Consider the following 16,044-nt stretch of genomic DNA (forward strand, 5'->3'; position numbering starts at 1 on the left):
ATAGATTTGTTTTGAATTTTATTAATACTAAGATGTGCAGTAACCCAGAACTGGTTTTTAGCCCTGTCTGTTCACTGATGCCTGCTCTGTGGCTGCTAAGATTTCAAGATTCTTTATAGATAGTAACATTTAAGTTCAAAAAGCTTCTTTATCTTTTTTACCCTCTAAAAGACAGCATTTCAGTGACTTTCTAATCTTTTAGTAAACATGTCTTACATACGAATTATTGCTTGTCAGAATTAAAGGTCAGCTATTAAAGATTAATGAATTCCAAATGTCATTTGGTAGCAGTGTCTGGAGTGGGAGAGGAGCTCACCACCCGGGAGGCGGACTGGGAGGGGCACGGCACCAGCAGGGCGTGAGCCCTCCAACCGGCAGCTGCCCCCCTTAGTGTCCCTGTGTGCTTTGTGAATGGAGCAAGAGAGCCTAGGAAGCCTAATCATTCTTGACATTTACAATTGTCTCTCCTTCCAGAAAGCTAAAATATTACAAATTCTATAAAGAACTGTTATTAGGGAAGTAATACCACTCTTGTTGGGAAGAAGCCCCTTTCACTGAAAATGAAACAAGTTTTGGCAGAAATATCTGAAATTTTCTGACTATCTGATTTATTGGACTTCAAAGTAGATTTGTCCAGAATTATTTCACTATGAACTTTTTAAATGAATGGTTATGCTTCTTAGAGGAAATGTGAAAAATTGAGTTCTACAGAAAACACTTTATATGTTGAATTAGAGTCATGTTAATGAATTGCTTGCTATTTTTGGTTTAATAATAACCTGTTCGGTGAAAGAAAACCGAATAAATGATTAATATCCTATTATAATTGCTTTTATACAAGTTGAATGTATTTTTCTTTGCATTTGTAACTAATGTTCTTTTTTCTAGATACTTTTTTATAACTTATTTTATGTATTCTGTTTTATAACAAGTGGATAGATTTTACAGTTTTGTGCTGTGTGGCCTGGCAATCAGTTCAGTCTGACAGCTGTCAATCACTGATACGAAAAGTATTATGGGATTCCCTAGTGAGGAAAGAATTGGTATCTCTCTGTGATGACTTTAGCCTCTCGCTGTTCCGGTACTTTACAATTTTTTTAGTCTTTTTCCGTACGAAGTGATGAGATTGTGCCCAGAATATGTTAGTTAATATAAGAAATTAAATAGCCGTTACATCTAAATAAACCTAATATATTCAGCTTTATTTTCTTTTGATTGTAAAATTTTAATTCTGTAAATTATAGGTTCGTACCATTACTTAATTAAAAAATAAGGCAGGTAATTACTAAAGTGAAACTTTCTCAGCCAATTTAAATAATGCAAAATCAATTACTGACTAGGCCATGAAAGCAGACATCTTTAAAATACGGGTTTAAATATAGTATATTTAGATTCACATTCTGAGAAGTATCTAATTGATGAAGTTTATCCTTTCATGACTCTGCTGTTTATTTATTCTTACAAAGTATATCGTCTGTACTCTTTTAAAATCACATGTTAACTGTATATAATTGATTAATAAGATCAGTACCAATAATATGCTGCTATATTGGAGTTGCTTTGTTCTTGTGAGTCTAACTGGTCTTTGTGGCATTGAGATAATAGAATCAATAGCTGAGCAATTAAAGTGTAAAGGTAATTATTTGCTCAGTCAAAAACCTGTGAAAGACACTGACTTTTGATGAAATCCTTTTTTTCCTTCAGTAGATTTCCAAGCTAACCAGAACAATCATTTCATGTAGGTTTCACTGCTAATTTTGTTTTATAAAAAATGCCCCTAAAAACTGTTTGTTTTTACTAGATTATTTTGTTTATGAAAGTAGCTAGCTACCCTTAAGTGTTTATTTTATTGTAATCTGTTATTGTAGGTATAACCAATTTTTATAGAATTCAGGATCAGGTAATGTCCCTTTTGGAGCAACACATTTGAAGTTGCATATAATGTTAATCCTCTAATGAAATTGGCCTTTTTCTCTTTTCCCTCTTTTAAAAATTCCTGTTTAGCAAGTTAAGTATTTTTGTTAACATACATTAGGCTAAGGATTTCTCCTTATTAAGGTGAATAGCCTAGATGCTTGGCTACTTTCATTTTTGGAGAGAAGCAAACAGGGAAAATAGGGTCTTGAATTGCTGCTAGTGGAAATTGACATATTTTGACATTAACCGGTTGTTAAAACTCTCCATACAAATAGCAGCTTTGGTAAGCCATTTGTAACCTGTTGTGGTCATATTCACAGTGAATGAAAGATAAAGTTTAATTTTATTTGAAGTTTATTTTGTTTATACATCGTGCATTTTAAAAGCTATATGGTAATCCTTACTTCATAGGCTTCATGTCTAGTATTTGAAAATTGTTTGAGTTAATATAAATTTCTGTGACTTAGATTCCTATTTGATACAGCTTGTGTGTTTTATTTAACATAAATTCTATAAATTTTGCCTTCTAGTTTTCACACACATCTAGGAATCTGGTGTCCATCCTGTCAGATAACAAAGTCAGCAGGGTGAACAGGAAAATCACGTTATGTCTCTAGTCAAGTAGTTTATCGCCGTCTGGAAATACTGGGTGTTTAGGTATTTCCCACAAGTCCGAAGTGAAAAAAAGGCTAGGTTCTGTAGTGGAGGAGTCCACAGCTGTTTAGCTTTTGTCTTTTACTTAAAAAATTCTCTAACGCAGAGACTCTGTTGCTAATAAACTTACCCAGTATTTTCTGGAAAGGACATCAGCCTCCCTTTTGGCCCTCTAATAGAAGTAAGGCTTATAGGAGGAAGTAGGAGGGTTGAACCGGGTAGGAGTGATTCATTTATTTTGTGCCCACACATTGTAAATTCTGATTGCGTCCCTGATTTCTCAGGCCCTCCCTCGGTCGGGTGGGAAGGCAGCATGTTTAGTCCCCCTGGCGAGGAGAAGCTCTTGACGTGGGAATCCTCTGGTGCAGTGACTTAGTCTTTCCGGGTAGGAAGAATCGCAAAATATTTAAATGAGACTAAATTGTGAAACACATCCTCAAAGGTGCATAAAAATACCTCATCCCTTTCTTCCCCTATTTAAAAAAATTAAAAATACTGTTAGGGAGAGGTCCTAAGTATTATATGTTTACACTAAAGGAGTAATGTTATTTAATGCCTTTAGTATAATATTACTAACTTAGTATTTGATTTATAAAGTATGTTATTAGCACTTACATTCTGAGTTATATAATGGTGAAAGCATACATGTTTTTATGTACATGAAATTACATAAATTTCTGAAAAAGTACAAAATTTGAATGGAAAATTTTAAGGAATAATTATGACCATAGAAATTTTCATTTTCTTAAATATAAGCGTACAAACATTGCTTTTTTTTAAACCAGAATGCAAATATTCACCCTTTTTTTTGTTCTGACATTTGACAGTGTGGTTTCAGGTTTGTAATGAAAAAGACTTGGTATTTGTGCACCTATTTTAATAAACAAAATTTTTATTCATCTACTTTTTATAATAAATCATTCTTACCATCTTGATGTTATTTTATTATCAGTTCATATGCCTGAATCTTAGCTAAAAATAAATGCCAAATTCATATTCCTTATAAAAACTTGGCAGCTCTGAGGTCAAAAGTTACAATCTAAAATTTTTTTTTCTATATTTGAATAATTTCATTGGAGAATAGAATTTATCTTGAATTTGGTAGATTTTAAATGAGTCTGTATTTGTGTTGATTTTTATGTTTCTCATAAATTGATTCTGATATTCTTTTTATTAACATTTATTCCACTCTAAATGTGTACATTTTAAAAATAATTATTCTTAACTTTAACATAAGTGAACTTTTTTTCTAGTTGTGTTCTGAGCATTTAGATATGAGGAATTTCTCATACTTTTCCCCCATCCTACTACATATTTTAAACTATAGATTAAGTCGGATTTCTTTGAACTGTTGTCTAATCATCACTTGGACAGTCAGTCTCGATGGAGCAAAGTTAAAGACAAAGTAGAAAGTGATCCACGGTACAAAGCAGTGGACAGTTCATCGATGAGAGAAGACCTTTTCAAACAGTACATTGAAAAAATAGCCAAGGTAACTATTGTGTTTACTTGTACTGTAGCCATAAAATAATGAAATCCCTAATTGCATTATGTAGGTATTTGCTGCTGTTTTTGGGGTTTGGACATTTTCTTGCTGAACAAATTCTTATATTCTTAATATAAGAATCCCCAGTAGTTGATTTGGAAATTAGACATATTTTTGGTAAAAACTAGGTTTGAAATTTTGTGTTTGCAAACCGGTTACTCTGTGGAAATACACTTGAATGCAGTTGTTAACGAGGATAATGAAATTTCACTTTTACAGAATCTAGACTCAGAAAAAGAAAAGGAGCTTGAAAGGCAAGCCCGGATTGAGGCAAGCCTTCGAGAACGAGAAAGAGAGGTTCAGAAGGCTCGCTCAGAGCAGACGAAGGAAATAGATCGGGAGAGAGAGCAACACAAGCGGGAAGAAGCCATCCAGAATTTCAAGGCTCTTCTGTCTGACATGGTATATGTTCCTCTTGCTTTTTTCCTTATAAGTGCTGGATATTAGAAAATCCATTATATTTCCCCATTAGTGAACATTTTAGTATTCGTTAAATTGGCTCAGGGAGATAAAATTTGCTAAGTTATTTATAAAGTGTTTTAAAATGGAGTGTTGGTATTAGCACTGTTAGAGGAACACCTGGTTATTTAACATTTTCAGGAGATAGGTGTTTTATATATATAAGTAAGTGTGCTGAACATAATTTAACCTTTTTCTTGATGATTTAGGGTCATCACTGTGATGATCAGTTATTGTACATGTAGATGGTATGAGATGTAGGGCTGGAGGTGTGCTGACCCCAGGAGATAGCCTGGAACTTTCTCAGAGTCCTGCATTACCCAGGCTCGTTGAGGTATGTAGGGTCTTTTGTCCCTACGGTGAACGCCCCTGACCGCCCTGCCGTCCGGCCCGAGTCCCCCCTCTGTGTCGCCGCGGGCTCTTCTCACTCCTGTCGCTTCTTCCTCTGATTTCTTCCTTGGCTTCTAGTCATCTGTTTTCAATTTTTACTTCTGTTCTTGGACAGTTAAAGTCATTACCTAATTTCTCTCCCTGCCTCTATTTTCCCCCAGTTCATCATCGTTATTGCACTCACAGAAATCTTTGCCGGACGCAAATCTCACTTTGTTCCTCTCCCTGTCGCGTGCAGGGTGCAGATTGTCCCTACCCCTCGCAGGTGCCTACGTCTCAGATCCCGTCTTCAGGTGTCATACCTGAGACTGTTCATCCCTGACTCCCACCCTCCGTATCACCTCATCTCTGTGGTTTCCCCTCTTGCCCCCTGAATGCTAACCTTACTGAACTTGCCTTTAATGAATCATACATTTAATAAATCATACCATTTTTTATGCCTGTCTCTCCACCTAGAATGCCTTTAGACTTCCTCCTGCAGTGGCGGTCTTCGCCATTCTCCAGGAGCACACTGCAGCATCACTTCCGGGGGCTGATGCCACTCCATCTAGGCACACGCGATCTCACGGTTCCTTCTACTGTGCCATGCTCAGCACACACTACGGCACTTACTACATGTTATTGCAATTATTTGCTTAAAGCCTGTCTTGCCTAAAAAAAAGGCAAGCCCTTTGAAGGAAGGAATAATGTCTTACTTATTTTGTATTCCCAGTGATGGTCTTAGCATTTACCTGACATGTTTTTCAATGCCTAATAAATGTTGATTAAATAAATGTTTCTTTTTCTTCTACTTTTCTGTCTTTTCAGCCTTCCATATTTTTTAGCATTGGCAGCCGTGTGACTTAACTTGTAATGCCATTCATTACCAGCAGTGAGACATACCTTTCTGCTGGTTGGTGAGCCAGCCAGACCTGTCATGTCTTCTGTTACCTTGTCTTGTTAACCATGCTAATCCTTGTTTGTGCTTAGAAGTGCCACTTTTATTGTGAAATTGATAAGTCTAAATTGGAGCTCTGGATTTGTTTAGTGTTTCTGTTTTTTCCCTGAGCTGCTTAGAGTTACAGTAAGACAATGTTACTTCCTTTTTTATTCATACCCATTTTTCCCTACCAGAAGTTGGTAAGCTATTAAATAGAGTGCCTAAGTTCTGTTAAGGTTCTTAGGGACCATGGTTGATGGGAGATCTTCTCTTCATCCTTCCCCACCTCTAAGACCCGCACTTGATAGGTTAGGTGAGTTCTGAGGGGTAAGATTCCTGGTTTAAAGAAGCAGACTTTCAGTGACTCATTAACTAAGGTGGGGTCACCAGAAGCTCTTTTATTGAGTATATCATTCCTAAACTAAATAAATGTGCTTTTTATTGTTGAAATATGAAAAGATAAGTCTGTCTGGTAATAGATAAGGTTCTTTGTTTTTAGGTACGTTCTTCAGATGTGTCCTGGTCTGATACTCGGAGGACTCTCCGTAAAGATCACCGCTGGGAATCTGGGTCCTTGTTGGAGAGAGAGGAGAAAGAGAAGCTTTTTAATGAACACATTGAAGCACTTACCAAAAAAAAGAGGGAGCACTTTAGGCAACTTCTGGATGAAACTTCTGCAGTAAGTCTCGTTTCTCCTGTAAGATTAATTTTCATCAATAATTCCCAAAAGTAAAATATTGATAGGATTTTTAGTGTCATGGTCTTTAGATCCATTCCTGGAATTCCTATAATTTCTTCTCTGGTTTTTTTAAAGTAAAATGCTGATTGTATTCTTACTAGTTAGAAATTATTCCCTTGTCTAGTTTTCAGATCCACATCTGCTCCCTTGGTAAAGTCTAAGCCCCGCTCAGCTCTGTGCGGTCGTCGGTGCCTCCTGATGATAGATGCTAACATAGTCCTTCTTTTGCTTCATTTTCACTTCGGTGCCATGGCCCCCTGGCCTGGCGGTTTGTACGCTCTGTTGTTCAGGTTTTGCTCCTGTTTGTCTGATCTCTTTGGTGATGGTTTCTTCAGAAGTTGTGATGTTGCCCATGGAGATACAGGGTTTGCAGGTGATTGTCTTAGGCCACCTTGAGAGTGTGGCCATGAAAATAACTGGTGGCAAGCCAGCAAAAAGAGATTGCATTAAAGCCGCTTCCCTGTCCCTAACTAGTCCAGTTACGCTTGGGCATTGCAAGAGATTGCAGGTCAGTGTGTAATACTATGTGCCTATGTGCTGCGGTTTGACCCACCCAATGAAAGAGAGTTGTATTTACGTCCTTTATTTACTTATTTTTCAAAGATTACCTTAACATCCACATGGAAAGAAGTAAAAAAAATCATTAAGGAAGATCCTCGGTGCATTAAATTCTCTTCCAGTGACAGGGTAAGAGGATTTTATCTGAGATTTACTGTCATTTTATAAATACTAGTTGAATGCTTAATCAGCAGCACTTGACCAAAATGGAGTTGATGGTCTTAAGTGTATATATACTTGTAAGTGTATGAGGAATAAATCTGAATTTTAAGTTCATATTTTCTTTCTTGCACAATATATTAAGACAGCACAATAGAAACTTTAAAAATGTAGTCCTTGGGAAAGGTTGGAATGCATTGGCCAGGGTCCCACAGCTAAGCAGGGGCAGAATCAGGATTTGAATGGGGTTTGGCAAAGCCTGTGTGATTTCTACCACATCATGTCAACCAGCATAAGATCCAGGTCTGCTGACTTCCAGTGAGGCCTCTAGGCTATACGATTATTAAAGTGAGTCTGTGTCACACGTTCTTGCTCCTAAAAAAAAAAAAAATGTAATCCTTGGGGTTAAGCCTGTGTTTTTAACCTTAGAGATTCAGTGAAGCTACAGGTTTTATTTATTGTGTAGTTAGATCCCACTAGATAAATACACTTCAGGCTAACAGTTGGTATCAGGCTGTCAAAGTGCCTGCCTCTTAAGGCATGCTAGCAAAACACTGTAACATGGTCTCTAGTTCTGTATCCTGCAGAGACTTTGAAATAGGGGGATCTCAGGTGCGGGAAGTTTGTGGAAGCTGAGCTCTGTCCTGGCGCACCCTGCCTCCCGTGTAGGAAACGAACTCACCTAGGGACTGAAGCAGTGAAGGATGTCAGGGGAACTGTGGCTTACTCCAGTCCGTTTCGTCCCTCGGCCTTCCATTCGTTATGTCTTCCCATCATTCTCCTGTCCTGGTTAGTTTCTCCAGATCTAGAGTCCAAAAGTCCACAGATGTAATATTCCTCCCCCTCAGACCCTAGTAAGCAGGATTTTGGATGTGCGGACCACAAAATATACATGGCTGGGAGAGAGTAGTAGACTGAAAGCAGATCCAGGCTCAGTTTCTACCTTTTCTGATTAAAATTGATAATAAGGTCTTTCTTTTAGCCCAGTGAGTTTATGCCTTTCATAAGTATTCCTTTACTAGAAAAGCTAAATGCTCAGTATAAAGTTCTGAGTGTTATTTTACAGTTGGTGTGTCTGTAAATTATATCACATTATTGCATTTGTGCTTGAAAATATAAATACAGTCTACAGGAAATGCCCATTTAAGCCTTAATGTCCTTATTCCTAAGAGTTTCTACCACATGAGGTCATTAGGAAGATCAAAGGAGATAACCTCATAAAACCCTGAGCGCAGTGGGGCGCATAGCAAGCCTTCAGGCGTTAGTGGTGACTGATACATTGTATGGTGCCTCCTTCCTGCTTCGTTTTACAAATGTACATTGCATATTTTCATTTTAATGAATTAGTTATATGAGCAAAAATGTACACCTTCTTTCCTTTTTCTTTTGAATTATTTTATGCTGTGACTTACAAAACCCTGGCTTAAAAAATAATTGATTCTAATTTGGGATTAGTGGAACTTTTTTTCATAATTCTATTATCTTTTTGCAGAAAAAACAAAGAGAGTTTGAAGAATACATCAGAGACAAATACATCACAGCCAAAGCTGACTTCAGGACGCTTTTGAAAGAGACCAAATTTATAACATACAGGTGTGTGTGGTGCAGTGTTTCACGTCGGCAGTCATTGTCTTTACTAGTCCTTACTCTGATGGCCAGAGCATACTTTGCATTCACACACATGTTGACATTATTAATTTTTAGGAATAAGAAGAAACCAACTTTTATCAAAGGCCAAATACAGCCCATATCTACCTTACTTTTTTTTTTTTTTTTTTTGAAGAAAGGGCCCAGATGTCAATTCTTATTTTGTGTTACCCACCCATCCAGTTTTTGAACATACTTTTGTTTTTACTTCACTGCTTTTTTAGGAGTACCCCTAGGCTGTATAAAAATTGTATTTCATACAGACTTTTAAAATAATCCTTCACTATCAGTTATCTTTGCCTCCTCTGAAGACTATTCAGTGTTGTTGAACTATTCTAAAGCTTGAAATCATCTTATTTAAGCTCAGCAAAAACATTTTTTCTTGGAGGAAAGCAGTTTGCTGGATATTTCTAAATAAAAATTTTAAATTATACAGCCAGAGCTTTAAAACAAAGTTTCTCTATAGCATACCCAGTAGTTCCCCAATCAACAGTTTATCATCAGGAAAACAATTTTACATTGCTTAGCAGTCAGTATGCAGGAAACCATTTTTGTTCCATGCTCCAGCTTTTCTTCCTTTAAGAGAAAAATCTGAAACATCTTAATGAAGGGAATGTGCACGGGAGGATAGAGAGTGCTGAGGGTGTGGTTTTTAGGTATTTTGTCATGGATTTTTTTGGTCAGGATCCTTAATGTTTTGCATCAGCTTGGGCTTTTAAATTAGATGTGAAGTAAGACTTCTTTCTACATTTTTATAGTTAATTTAGTGAAAGATGTGAAAGTGAAAGCTTGTGAAAGATGCTGGGATTGGCAGCCCCGCAGACTGAAGTCCTCTGTTCATCCACAGAACAGGTACAGCACGGGCAAGATTCACCCACCCACCCTCAGCCCTGGTCTGGAGGGACCACCAGTAGGGGCGGGAGGGTAATTCAGCTTCTGAGGCCCTTTCGCTCCTTGGAGTCTTTGCTGAGGCGACTGACAAAGGTGACCACTGCAGTGAAATTTTTCTTAAAAAAAAAATGGAAACACAATTAGGAACTAGATGGACATTTCCAGCTCATTTCTGAAAGACCTATGAACAGCAGTCAGTAATTCTTGGAATTCTTTTATTTCAGATCCAAAAAGCTAATCCAGGAATCTGATCAGCACCTGAAAGATGTAGAAAAAATTTTGCAGAACGACAAACGGTATCTAGTACTAGACTGTGTGCCAGAGGAGAGGCGTAAACTGATTGTGGCATATGTGGATGACCTGGATCGCCGGGGTCCCCCCCCACCTCCCACGGCGTCAGAGCCCACAAGACGATCAACAAAGTAATTCTGAATACTCTTCCCCAGGGGTATCTATTAAATCAAAATGCTTGCATGAGCCAATTTTCAGGTTTTTACATACATGTGCATTAGTCAAACTATTGCAAAACCATCCAATGAACAGAAGGAGAAGCATTCGTGAACAGTTTCTGAACAGAGAACACTTTGGAAATATTTATGCTTTTCTTTGTGTGGCATGACTGACATACATACTCAAATATAGGCTGTCTCTAGTAACTCTTAAATCTTGAAGCTAAAAATCATCCCTTTATGAGGTGTGGAAGTCAGTGACTTTTGGTGAAGTTCTTTCTAGCAGTGTTACACATGCAAGACATTAAGAGCATTTGTGGTTTGAACTTGCAAGATGCTAATACCACAGACTCCAAGAAACCTAAGCTGGGGTTTGTTATGTTTTGATTTTGTTTTTTAAAGCGGGTAAAAGAGAAAACACTGAAAATTGAATCCTTATCTTCCAGAGGCTAAGATTATTATGGACATACTTTTACCTTTGTCTCTAAACAACACTTTAGTTTTGTTTGTTCACTCTATGTGCTTTGATTATCCCTTCTGAATTATAGGCCATGTCTTGTTGTTTAGCCTAAGAGAAGATTTATGTAGTAATTTCTTCTCAGGTATGGAACTACGGTCATAACTAACATTTGACCAAAACAGGACTGCTGGTTAAACACATTTTATTCGCCATTAAGTGATCTTTATCAATATTCTGGATTAGACAACAAATTACCTTTCTTGGGTGTTCCCTGTAAACAGTACTCCTGTTAAATGTTAAACTTTTGTTTCTAAAGTTTAATTTTAAGATGTTTTGATGTTCAGTTTATGTATTTGAACTACAATAAACCAGCCCTTTTTATATATGTGGATTGTATATGATTATTGTTACATAATTTATAAAATTTCTTTTAAACCTGTTCTTAAAAGCTGAAGCAAATGTAATTTGGCACAAAGAAAGTTGATTTTAAATCTTGAGTGTCACATAATTTTTAAAGGCTTGACTGTAATAATAAATTATTTGTGATATAAAAGGGAAGAGATTTGCAAAGAACCATTTTGGTGCTCTGTCTCTTAGCAATATCCTGTTGTTTCATAGCAAAGGGCACTAATTTTTTTGTTTTCATGTTTTTGTCTTTCATGTTAACACACTGATGACGTGCCCTTTGGGCATCCTTCCAGCGTGTCGTACACGTCAGAGCATGGAACTTACCTTTTGCTCTTAGCTTCACTTCTCCTGTTCAGAAAAGATCCCTCTTTTTCATTCCTTCATAGATTTCTAGTTTCAGAGTCCCATATAAATAAAAATTTAAGAAATATGTATGTTCATAGGATATTTTCCCTGTTATCTCACACCTATTGTGGACTGCAGCAAACCTAAAAAGAGGGAATACAGATAGACCTGTTTGTTAGTGCACACAGACACAGCTGTGCTTCGCACACACAGGCAAGCACATGTCTGTTACTTAGTATTTAGCTTAAATATATTAAGCCCCATAGAAATGTGAGCTGTGTATGTAGAAACTTGAAGCTGATTATCTAAAGTTTGTGACCTGTAAAATGAATAATAGGAAAATTTTTTTCCTTTTTTTGAAGTTCATTTTCATAAAGTCATTGAGTGATTTTTAAGTTCTATGAGTCAAACTGAAATGTTTGCCAAGAGGAACATAGCTATTACAGGAATGTATCCTATAAAGGTGAAGTTTCTAGAGTGCTTTATTTTGTTATTCTGAATTCCACGCAGTACTGTTTGCCAGTCACCACATTTAGTCTCTCCTGGCGGAGAAGCGTGAGGAAAATGGTTTGGTGGTATCTATTCTAAATGTAATTTCCTACTTTTGTCATAAAGTATTCAGGATTGATTGTTCATATAAGGTACAAATTAAAGGGTGGGTCATTATAATTAAACTGTCTGCATCTTGATATGGTGCTCGACAGCAAACACTTTACAAGAATGTGGTTCAGTTTACCCTGAGACCTGGGCCAGTGAATGTCTGACGTCCCTGTGAGCCCCAAAATGCCAAGTGATGATTTTGAAAGAAGCATTCAAGACAAAGTAGCTTTAAATCTCTAAAACTGTCAGAAGTAAAACGTAATTGTTTTTATTTGTTTACAAGTTAAAATGTCAGACACAAAGCTTACATCCTACATTTATATATATAATGCAAACATAAAAATCCTTAATTCAAATAGTTCATTACAGACAGTTTTCAATTGTTGCCTCACAAAACTATTTTGGATACTTGGGTTAAATTATACTTTATGTGATCTTGTGAGATTAAGATGAGATTTGTAATGAACCAGGTAAAAAAAAACCTTATCTTCTATGTTTAAAAAAAAAAAAAAAAAGAAAGACCCACAGACTGAACACTTTTAAAAAAAAACTAAAATTCCATCCACAGCAAAGTCCCCATTATTTGCCCTAATGGCAGTTTTTTTCTGGGGGAACCCCTTGGTGAAAATACCCCAGAGTTCTATTACAAAGTAATCAAGAAACATGCGTAAATGTTCTTGTTTTATAGGGGAAGAAATGTATCATAATCATCATGTTTACTGGCTATGCTTTGCCTTGCTGTAAAATGAGCAGTTACTGCTTCTTGTTCGAATCATACTGATAATAAGTTATAAATAACACAGAATTTAATTTTACTGCTTTTCTTCATTGCCTTGGTGCTTTTTCCTATATTCAGCCAAATTACCTTGTGTCCATTGAATTTTCTCTCTTCCTTACTAGTCTTTTCTGTTTTTTTCTTTTCTTGGTACTCTTGCATCGTATAACTTGAAAACCCTGAGGTATTTTAAAAATTGGGCAGGCTTCAGGTTCGGTGTGATGGGTTCATTTAATACCATTTAGCAAGGAAGATCACCATCTCTATCCTGACTTCTGTATTTGAAGGCTGCCTTCGGTGATTAATACCCATATCATTAACCAGGAGCTGACAGTTTATCTTGAGAGATTCACTTTCAAGATAGTTTATTTTGAGAGGAACAGATTGATTTCAGCTTGTAGAAGAGAACTGTCTCTGGCATTTTGGAATAATAATGTCATGCTAAATTACTAAAATCTTCACAGGTGGCTTTAACAAGATCTGTAAGCATGTTTAGCATACAAGCAAAGTTTGGATTGAATTTAGCCAGCCTAAGCCATGGTTGGAAATTAACCCAGAAGGAAGTGGTGGGCTCTGTTCTGCAACCTGAAGTTATGGAAATTCTGTGTGTGTTTTCACCAAGTAAATTAACATTCTTTTAAAGCAAATGAAAATAATTCATTAAAATTTATTCATTAATGTGTTAAAGAAAAATCTCAAGTGGAAGTAGACTTTGAGCTTTGGTTACATGACATAAAGATGGATGGGTGAGGTCAGGGCTAGCAGGTTCGGGAAGAAACTGAAAGCCTTTGACAGATAAGCTCTACCCCAGGGGGAGCAGGGCCGGTCCTTAGGAGCGCCCGGTGACAGCTATTGTGAACAAGGGCCAGAATAGCTGGGCTTTCTGTGCACTTGTGAGAGAAGCATCTTCACACAGCACTTGGTTAATTATTTGGATAGCCAGGTTATAACTAATATGGTGTTCAACTTACCAAATTGCATATTTTGAGAATGCAGACTGAAGCATTTTTGTAATTCCTGCAGTAATTATTCTATCATGTGTTATATGATGAAGTCCAAAATACTGATAAGCAGCAGTATGAGTTAATACAATAGTTGCAATTTGTTTTGGAACTTTATTTATCATCGTCTCCTGCCTCTTGACCCTCGTGCTCCCAGGGAACAGGGTCGTTGTCTTGCACGCAGGGGACTGTGTCCCTCTCATGCCAAAACTGTTCCACGTCAGGGAGGACAGGAACCTCTGCCTTCTCAGTTTTCTCTTTGCCGGAGGATGGAGAGCCCGCTTCTTTCTCTCTCTCTGGTGTGGATGCAGGGGACTCGGGGGGTAGGACATTGGCAGGGAGGACCTCTGAGTTGCCATCTGGCGTTTTCTGAGACTCTGAGGCATTCGGACGTTTTTTGGCTAACCATTTCCATAAGCCTTTCAAGGCTTTGAACTCCTCTGACATCACTAGAAAAATGAGAGGGTTTGCTGATGAGATGGAAAACATTAGGACTTGCGACAGGGCTACAAAACCTTGCGGTGGCGCCGGGCCTGCAGCCTTCAGGTGCCATGTCCACAGCCAAGCTATCCATTCCGGGAGCCACAAGACAGCGGAGGTGAGGGCGATGCTCAGCAGCATCACGGTGAGCTGCTTTGAGCGCATCTGGTTTCTAAGATTCTGAGTCTTAGTTCCTCGCTTTTGACATCGGCCATAAGCTCTCCAGAAATAAAAACTGGCAAGGAGTATTGGAAGGCAAAATACCAGGAGGGGGTAAAGCTTACCGAACAGTGACATGAACTCTTCGGCCACAGCAGGTACATCCATGAGGCACATTTCCACACCTGCATGATGCCTCGTAGTGCTGAAGAACCACTCTGGCAGGGGTAGCAGGCTGGCCACAGCCCAGATGGCCACCAGCACTGACCAGATGGTGCAGTTGTGGACCCTGACTTGCTTGGCTGGGTCACTTGCATACAGGAAGCACACTTTGGCCACTGCAACGATTGTCAGGCTCTTGGCTGCCATGCACATGTGGATGAACCAGTCAGAGGACTTGCAGACGAACCAGCCGAGGTCCCAGACACCTTTGGAGTATGCCGTAGCTCGGACGGGTGCAGAGAACAGCAGGAGAGAGAGGTCAGCGAGGCTGAGATTCAGAATCAGGGAGTGGATCATGGATGGCTTTCCTTTCCAAGTGCTGTGAAGGAGGATGCCAATCACACACAGGTTCCCTACGGAGCCCACCAGGCAGACAGCCACCAAGAGAGCTGGGACTACGGTCCTCCAGTCCTTGGAGTCAGAGGGCAGGTACCCTCCAGCAAAGTGGAGGTGCGCGAAGGACACGTTCATGGTGCTGGAGTTGGCGTCTGCAAAGGCAGCTGCCAGCATCACCTTTTCCATGTAGCTCCTCCTCAGAGAAGTTAGCCTCCTTTCTGTCTTTCTGCTGTGGCTCTTTTCTCTGTAGGAAATAAATATGCTGTCGTCAGCGTCAGTGACACCTCTGGACCCTCCCCTTGCTTATTTCATGAGAGCAGAATGTGGAAGATGGGTGACTGCTGAGCCCTTGGCTGCTGCAGGCGATTATTCCTCGACTGCATCCCCTGAATGACAGCAGGAGTGCGTGGCTGCGGCTCATTAGCAAGTCTAATATCCAGTTATTAACCCCAGTGGAGTAAAAACACCCAACATACCCATAAATGATAAGTGAGAGAACATACATGTAAGTGGGATATGTTTCTGGGGCGTCGCTAGATCTAATCAAGACAATTATTTTTGACCAGCTCGCCCTAAAATCCTGTGTAATTCAGTCAGCGCTGCATCTCAGCAACTGGAGTCCTTTAAACCTCAGCAAGTCCCCAAATCACCCGGACTGACTGACCCAGTGGGGCCGGAGGGGGGTCCAAGAATTCACATTTCTGACAAGCTCCCAGGGGATGCTGATGTTGCCCTTGGAGGGACCCACACTGTTGGAGAGGAAGAGCCTGCACGGCTTTCTCCCCCACGCCGGCCCTCACCAGCCTCAGCCCATCAGCGGCTGAGACCAAACACACGTGGCTGGAGAATTAAAGAAGGCTGCAGAGTCCGTGAGAAACCTAATGATGGCTGACCCGAAGTTCCGTCCATTGTGAGTTTTTCAGAGGTGTT

At 38.8% G+C, this 16,044-nt stretch overlaps 2 protein-coding genes across 10 annotated transcripts in view; one reads left to right on the top strand and one right to left on the bottom strand.

The window, feature by feature from the left end:
- The window catches only part of TCERG1 (transcription elongation regulator 1), a 58,614-nt gene extending 47,441 nt beyond the window's left edge, over window positions 1–11,173 (top strand). For 8 of the 9 annotated variants that reach the window (XM_036894714.2, XM_036894732.2, XM_036894756.2 and 5 more), the window contains 6 exons: window positions 3,899–4,063; window positions 4,337–4,519; window positions 6,385–6,564; window positions 7,228–7,311; window positions 8,834–8,934; window positions 10,104–11,173. In XM_036894714.2, coding sequence (XP_036750609.2) covers window positions 3,899–4,063; window positions 4,337–4,519; window positions 6,385–6,564; window positions 7,228–7,311; window positions 8,834–8,934; window positions 10,104–10,305 — 915 coding nt within the window. In that variant the 3' untranslated portion in view covers window positions 10,306–11,173. Of the gene's footprint in view, window positions 1–3,898; window positions 4,064–4,336; window positions 4,520–6,384; window positions 6,565–7,227; window positions 7,312–8,833; window positions 8,935–9,746; window positions 9,841–10,103 lie in introns of all 9 variants that reach the window. The other variant, XR_008993477.1, reaches the window with a different exon arrangement.
- A 2,185-nt stretch (window positions 11,174–13,358) lies between these two features.
- Window positions 13,359–15,814, bottom strand: GPR151 (G protein-coupled receptor 151). The gene has a single exon (XM_036894064.2). It carries the CDS (start codon window positions 15,298–15,300, stop codon window positions 14,032–14,034), a length of 1,269 nt encoding a protein of 422 aa, XP_036749959.1. The 5' UTR covers window positions 15,301–15,814; the 3' UTR covers window positions 13,359–14,031.
- Between the last annotated feature and the right edge of the window lie 230 nt (window positions 15,815–16,044).

This window comes from Manis pentadactyla, chromosome 13 (genome assembly GCF_030020395.1).
Source record: "Manis pentadactyla isolate mManPen7 chromosome 13, mManPen7.hap1, whole genome shotgun sequence".
NCBI lineage: Eukaryota > Metazoa > Chordata > Mammalia > Pholidota > Manidae > Manis > Manis pentadactyla.

What these genes read in the sequence shown, in the direction of transcription:
- GPR151 (XM_036894064.2), bottom strand. Translation starts at nt 15,300, where the DNA reads ATGGAAAAGGTGATGCTGGCAGCTGCCTTTGCAGACGCCAACTCCAGC.